Source organism: Papaver somniferum, chromosome 9 (assembly GCF_003573695.1).
Source record: "Papaver somniferum cultivar HN1 chromosome 9, ASM357369v1, whole genome shotgun sequence".
Taxonomy (NCBI): Eukaryota; Viridiplantae; Streptophyta; class Magnoliopsida; order Ranunculales; family Papaveraceae; genus Papaver; species Papaver somniferum.
Genome location: NC_039366.1, coordinates 97,068,778 through 97,075,987, shown reverse-complemented (window position 1 = coordinate 97,075,987; position 7,210 = coordinate 97,068,778). Strand labels below are relative to the sequence as shown.

Below are 7,210 nucleotides of genomic sequence, written 5' to 3'. Positions count from 1 at the left end.
CAACATAAGACACAGTACAGTTCTTTGTTAGTACGAGGAGCTATTCGTCTGAAATAAAGAAAAGAAAAGTCGCTCGGGGTAAACCATTTTCTATGATGCCATTGCCGTATTGTGGTTGTTTTAGACCTTTCAACACCACAGGCTATTTCTTTAAGATTTTATCCTTACAAAGGAATCAAAACCAAAATATAAAGAAGTTCGGTTGAGAAGAATCGACCGGATTACCAGACCATATTAAATAAATAATGTGACAATTGACAATTGAACAACATGTCCATGAGCATTACATAGGAGTGTTAAATGACAAAAGCAAGAGGTGACATCTGCAGAGGATGTAATATAAACAACCCCACTCTGCAGCAGCCCTCAAAAAATAAAACCACCTAACCTTCTCTTTCCCATCTTTCGAAACAGACCCTTCACTCCATATAATAGCTCAAAAAGAACTCTCTACAAATTTTCTTCACATTTTTCTTTATTCCTAAACCAAATTAGAAGTACTACATAGATATCTACTGACACTCCTAATGTCCAGCACTTCATAGCAAAGTCCCCTGTCTATACTCGTGTGAAGCAATCCTAAAATGAACAAAAGCTAGAATTGAGACGTTGAGATTTTTAACGACTGTACAAAGCACAACGCCGTTCCCTTGTTATCTCTTTGCTGTCCATCTTCAAACTTCAAAACCAGGTAAAAAAATCCCATCCAACCTTAAGTCTCTTATTACACAGTTTACACTACTACTAAAATTTCAGAGTCACGAATCCTGAATCTTCATCAATGGCAGTGCGGCAGTTCGTTATCGACCCTTTGGAACAAAAAAATTGTCACAATTTACTTCTTCCGACTATAGCACGAGAGAACTTTCTTCCCAAAGGGGTTGGTTTTCAGTGCAGGTACATGGGGATCGATAGCCTCCACCAAAGCAGCGTGAAGAGCTCCCTGTACAAGACGTGAAGCGTAAGTGAATTTACTACAATCGAGGGGATACATGATAGTTTGGGAGGAAATTTACCTTCGAGCTATTGAGTGCAGCCTGAATAACATAATTGCCATAAGGGTGAAGCAAAATCTGGTCTAAAGATGAATTGCTTATCAGTTCCTTGACGATTCGAGTGCGGCGCTCTTCACCACCGTATTTTAGACATTTCTCTACTACATTGCTGCTGTATTTCTGCATAGACAGATTTCCGTAATTTCCATCTAGTTGACTGAGGGCATCCGCTGTTGCCCATGGAACCTCAAGTTCCAAGATAAATTGCACGACATAGTTCCTGCACATCGGAATAATTTAGATATTTTTGTTAAGGGGAATAAGAACACATAGGAATTGCTTAGAGATAAATAAAAGATGAAATTAGAGATATACCCGAAGGGATCTTGTGAAAGGATAAGCGCATTTGAGGTGACCTCACAGATCAAGCGCCGCTTCTGTTCAAAATCAGAATTGCTAAGGCACTTTTGGAGTACACAGCAGCCATGACGATCTGTTGCAAGCTCAAAGCAGTGTGCGGTTACAGCTTCAAAAAGAAACTGTAGAAAGAAAAAAAAAATACACATATAAATGTTTTTTTCTAGAAGAACATCAATGATTAAAATCTCCACCACAATTACAACACATTTTAAAGCTAAATCAACAACAAGAATATCACAGAAAATATAAAAGAACCAAGTATCACAGGACAAAAAGGGTCAAATACACCAAGACTTTCTTTAGCCAAAAACATTCAATTTTTCCTGAAGTTCAAGAGTAAATAAGAAGGCTCACAAAACAAACTGCAAAGGTAATACAAACTCAGAACAGTATTAGTATTTTCTTTAAAATAGTTTAGCGACTACAGGCCAAACAAAACTAGCCTGTTTCCTGATAATTTTAAGATTCCAACGTGCATATTGCAACATCTTTTAAAATCCCTGTCGAAAAGTGATGATGTTTTGCCCAGATGCCTTATCAATGGAGAACCACCACATAAAAAGATTTCTAGTTGACTGAACTGAACAAAGCTGAAGGAAAATAAGTTCGACTTCAATTCAACCAGTGTTATGTGACTCCTGACTGGAGAATTTTGGAAGGTAATGTCTGACACGAGAAGTTGATTACTTGGCAGCCAAAAAGGATACCTATAAAGGTATCATGAAGCGCAGTCATAACAGCTCCCACATATTATAACAATAGGCACTTCTCTTGTATCCCTCCACAGAAAAGTGTGATTCTTGACACTATTTATAAAATGCATGCACAACAATACTCATCCAGTCATGGTTGCAGACAAAGGCAACCGAGACATCGTTGTTCAATTTGGGTGTCTTGAAAAAATCACATTCACCAAATCAACCAGAGTTATAGTGGCAATCCATCTCAATAACAATTTAATGTGATGCAAATATGCATCCATATGAATGATGAAGGGACAAAAGAAATAGAACAATCATATCGAGAGTTGCATGATTCTATCATCATCTTGAAATGCATCATTCAAATTCTAAATAGTATTTCAAAACAGTAATTCCCCTCCATAAAGAGATCAAATATTGGTGTGCCATAAAAGTTTCTACCTTTGTTACTAACCACTAGCAACAATCAATATGAAGGCAAAACATCTGAATGTTGGGCTCCAAAGCAAGTTAGGTCATATAACCTCTATTTACATCATTCATAGTGGGAGTTGTCCTATTTCAGAAATGCTGGTTCCTGATTTAAAATAGACAGGTCACATCCTTCATGCATTTAGTTACTTGGATCCAACTCAACCAAACTTAGCCCTATAACATACTGAACACATCGATTAGTCGAACAGACATAGGAGTCCATAAGTAATGGTTAGCATTGTTCTTACTCTTCCAATAATTCTAGATACCTCCTGTAGAAATGTATAAAGAACTGATAACGGTGCATTTGTCTCTTAATTGAGGGACCTAAAGCTGTGAACATCAAGGAAGGATAGAAGCAACTAAAGCAGCCTCTCTATTCCACTGATCCCAGTAACAGTTAAACGGCAACGGAAAAGAAACACATCATATCATCACGTACCACTGACACGCAGCAAGGACTTGGAACTATTCCACAAGAAAGAATGCACACTCAATTTTAATCAAATCAAACCTACTGTCCTAGTCAGTTGTTGAACACCAAGATATTCTCATGAATTTTAAGAGATCAGTTTTAAACCATGAGTCCACGACTACATATTTTAGCCCAATATTATGGGTGAATTAGCCCTTTCATTGGCATGTTTTCTTTTGCCCAGTTGTGCTTTCATAACGTAGACCACCAAAACCTTATAGATGCCTAGTTAAATACAGGCAAGCCAATATCATGTACAGCATATGCTCAGCGCTAGCAGAAACTTTACAAGTTTCTTTTGAAAAAAGAAAGAAAAATCCTTACCCCACTGTACTGAGGCATCAAGTGTTGCAAGCAGCGTTGTGCAACATGATTACCATGTGGATCTTTAATTAAGCTCACAATCCCAGGCTTCAACGACGAAACTACCATTGAAAATTGCTCCTGACTCTTGAGGGTTTCTATCACCTTTTGTACAGCTCGAGTCCTGAGTTTGGAAAGAAACAAGATGGGAAGTGGACTTAAAGTGAATGGAAATTCTTGGGAGTAAAATCACAAGCATCAAAGTGCAGAAGTTCAAAAATTAAGCAGAAAAGAATTACAAACCCGTGCATGTCGCTCGAAATTTTAACAAGGTCACCAGGTTTTTTAGTTATTGCACGAAGTATCTGCATCCTTTGAGTCTCACTACATACTTCGAGCAGTTTTTGGACCAGGTAATTACCAAAAGAATCTGTCATGAGCTCAACAATATGATCAATAATTTCACAAAAGATTTTGTTGATATCTTCAGTAGTACCCTCTATGAACCTTCTTTGCAGGAAGCGAGCTCCATTCTGATCTTTAGCCAGTTTATAAATGCGGCCTGCAACTTCATCCAATGAGTTAAACTTTTGTGGTTGTATCCTAGAATTACCATGTCTAATATCCACATCACCAGAACAACCACGCAACTGAAATGATCCAGTATTTGGCATGGATAATTGGTGACGGAAAATCGCATCCCCCAGAACTCTCCCGCCCGTGTTGGCATGATTTTGTAATTCATGATCAGAAATAGAGGCCGGACTTATATATCTTAGAGAATTCAGTCCATGTGACCTTGTAAGAAGCTTTTCAGGATAAGCATGTTTTCCCACTTTATCCAAAACTTGAACTGCTTCTAAATCTTTAACTGAGCGAGTGGCAGAAGAATATATAGAAGGGTTCACTGACGTTTGACTTTGCTCATGTCCAACCGAGCAGTTCTCTCCATTCAAAGAGAAGTCTGGAGCATAGCAATGACATCCGCGACCCATCAACGGATATTCTGGCGCATTGAGCTTTCTAGACCCGTTCCGAGACGGGACTTTGTTTTCCTGTTCTGCCTCGTTTTGGACTGGCATATCAAAGCATGGTTGCCATAATGTCCTAGCTGGAGCCCTAACTGTAGAGTTACCATTTTCTTCAACTTGAGGCACAAATCCCTGATTTTGGAACTGCTGCATGTAAAGGTATTGTTGCTGCATCCTGTAATATCTCTCTTCTTCCATATACCGCCATGCAAGATGAGATTGGCTTAGCTCCTGTGGATGCATACAGGGAATAGCTGATTGGGCATTTAAAAAGTATGGCTGTTGATACGGGGCAGTTGAGTAATCAAAATCAGGTGTTGGAACACTAGAGATGATTGGAAAGGTGCTCAGAGTTGGATCTAAAGGCATGGATGTGGAGTACATTGGAACGGTACGTCGAGGCTCTTCAACGTTAAAGTCAAAGTCCTGAAGTGGTTGGCCATGCCTGTTTTTCTTCTTCTTCAGTTCTTCCAATTTGTGAGAATTTCCAGTTTTGTGACCATTATTGACCTCCATATTAGATCTATCAAGACTATTTCGCCTAGGACTGGACAAACTCAGACCATTCAGAGATTTGGTTAATGAAGGAGGGGAACCATTCATGCTTCCCGGAACCAAACCAGACATAGGCTGCTGTCCCTCAGAGGCATTATTCTTGAAGCTAAATTGAGTGAATGAAGATGCCAAAGGTTGGTCCTCCGAATGATTTGAGGAGTCCTGCACGCCTCCCTGACTCATGGGTGTTTGAGAATTGTTCTTCATAGTCATTCTAGTTCCATCTGGATTCCCGTTCATTTCGTGCTTCTGATCAAATGAACTTTGAAATAATTTTGTAGAGGCGGAATTGTGTCTCTCAAAAGAAATACCCCCATAAATAGATGAGTTCCTGCTGGGACTTGTTCCCAGACCATGAGAACCATTGTAGTAGTTAGGAAAAGCTGTAGTTGGAGATGATTTTCCGTTTTCCACTTTGAGAGAATTTCCCCTCACAGATTCTTCAGCATTTGGACTTGCAGAGGTAGCATTTGGTATCTCTATCAAAAGACTCTCAATGTCATGGAGATCCTGATCACCCATTTTGCGAACGCTAGGACTTTTGAAACTGCCACTTGTACTGAATTATAATAGTTCAACTCTGCAACTATAAGATTCCTGCCATGGAAACCACATTGTATGAATGAGATCCTGATTAAAGTTCATGACATAAAAATTAGCATCAAAAGTATTTCTTCTGTTATGCTAAAACTTCACATTTACTAATAAAACCCCAAAAAGTAAATTTGTAGCTAAAATTAAGAACCCCCCATTAAACCAACAATCCATCATTAAACCCCATTAACAATAAATCCGAAAGGAAATTACAAAAAAGCTCATACATTAATCAATTTTCTCAATCCCATTTTTTCATGATCAAACTATCACTACCAAAAAAAATTATATTTTGACCAACCACAGCATTCAGTCAAACATACCAAAAGATGCCTCAAAATCATAACAATTGAAAGATTGAGATCATAAGATCCAAAATCATGATCACCACACTGATAACTAATGCTCAGTAGTCAATTTAAACAACAAAAAGGCCCAGAATCTAAATTCTCATCTGTTTCACTACAGAAAACCAAAAGGCCATACCAAAAAAACCCTTTGATCATCCAAAACCACAGCTCAACAACATAAATAAACAAAGAAAAACATGCCAAAATGATCAAAATCCAGCAAAAACAACAATTGACATCAAAATCCAAAGACATAATACAATTAAAATAAAAAAATAAAGAAACCCAAACCAGTATAAAACGTACCGAATAGAAGCTTGCCGGCATTAGAGAGATTATGCAGCCATTTAAGAGAAGAAAAATTGGTTTTTGATATAGTAAAGTTTTTTTTTTGGTCAATATTATTATGATAAATGTAAAAGAAGATCAACAGAAAGAATAATGTTGAGTGATGAAGAAGAAGAAGAGTTCTCTTCAAAAAAGAAGAAGAAGGGATGTTTAAGAAGAGCAGTAAAACAGAACAGAAAAGAACTCAAGTCTCAACAAGCCAACACCAACTACACAACACACAGACCCATGCATGCCTTACCTTTTTTTTCTTTGTTTCTAAGTTTTATGTTGGTGTTGATTTGGTATGTATATTCTCTCTATTTTTATTTTTATTTTTTTTAATTAGATTTTGAGAATAAAAGCAAATACTATAACGTTTGTGCAATACTATGAAGGAAGGAGGAGAATACAATGTGGTGGACTTAATTAGACTAAAAGGGCATAATGGGCATTTTCAAAAGAAAAAAAACATTAAAGAGTTGGTACCCCCTTTATATTATTGGCTTGTACTCTTGCATTTTTCATCAAAATGGTGTCATGAATTTGTTTCTAAAGTGTTTTTGCTACAAAACTTTTGCAATGTAAAAGAAAAGGGTGTGCATTTAAGTGAAAGGAGTGGTTTAAGGATTTGTAGAAAATAAAAAACGTAATTTTCATTTTTCACATGTGTTTAATTGCAGGAATGGTAAGTATAGAAAAGTTAAAATCTCCATAAATTCAGTTTCCTTTGAATGAGAACTTAATTAGGGTATGTTAATTATCCTAGTAAATCCGCATCAAAAGATCTGAAAATATTTATCTTCTGAGATATTAAGATTTCTTTAACAGCTTTTCTTCATTTATCTTTCTTTTACAAATAGATTCCAAAGCAACCCTTGTATGTGACACTTGTTAAAACTCGTACGTTTGTGTTAGTGAGTCAGTCAAAAGTTGTTAGATATATTGCTGAGTATTACTCGGAGAGTGCTTAACAAAACAGAGT

The 7,210-nt window shown here is 37.2% G+C and overlaps 1 protein-coding gene across 1 annotated transcript; it reads right to left on the bottom strand.

The window, feature by feature from the left end:
- Positions 1-202: 202 nt before the first annotated feature.
- Positions 203-6,552, bottom strand: LOC113311094 (pumilio homolog 2-like). Its single transcript, XM_026559945.1, has 6 exons — positions 6,205-6,552; positions 3,672-5,551; positions 3,390-3,552; positions 1,371-1,534; positions 1,017-1,275; positions 203-943 (listed from the first exon to the last, which is right to left on the bottom strand). Exons 2-6 carry the CDS (start codon positions 5,474-5,476, stop codon positions 836-838), a joined length of 2,499 nt encoding a protein of 832 aa, XP_026415730.1. The 5' UTR covers positions 5,477-5,551; positions 6,205-6,552; the 3' UTR covers positions 203-835.
- Positions 6,553-7,210: the final 658 nt, after the last annotated feature.

What these genes read in the sequence shown, in the direction of transcription:
- LOC113311094 (XM_026559945.1), bottom strand. Translation starts at nt 5,476, where the DNA reads ATGGGTGATCAGGATCTCCATGACATTGAGAGTCTTTTGATAGAGATA. An exon ending in ATTTCGAGCGACATGCACGG is followed by an intron (nt 3,553 to 3,671) that starts GTTTGTAATTCT and finishes TTCCAAACTCAG; the next exon opens with GACTCGAGCTGTACAAAAGG. An exon ending in TGATGCCTCAGTACAGTGGG is followed by an intron (nt 1,535 to 3,389) that starts GTAAGGATTTTT and finishes TTCTTTCTACAG; the next exon opens with TTTCTTTTTGAAGCTGTAAC.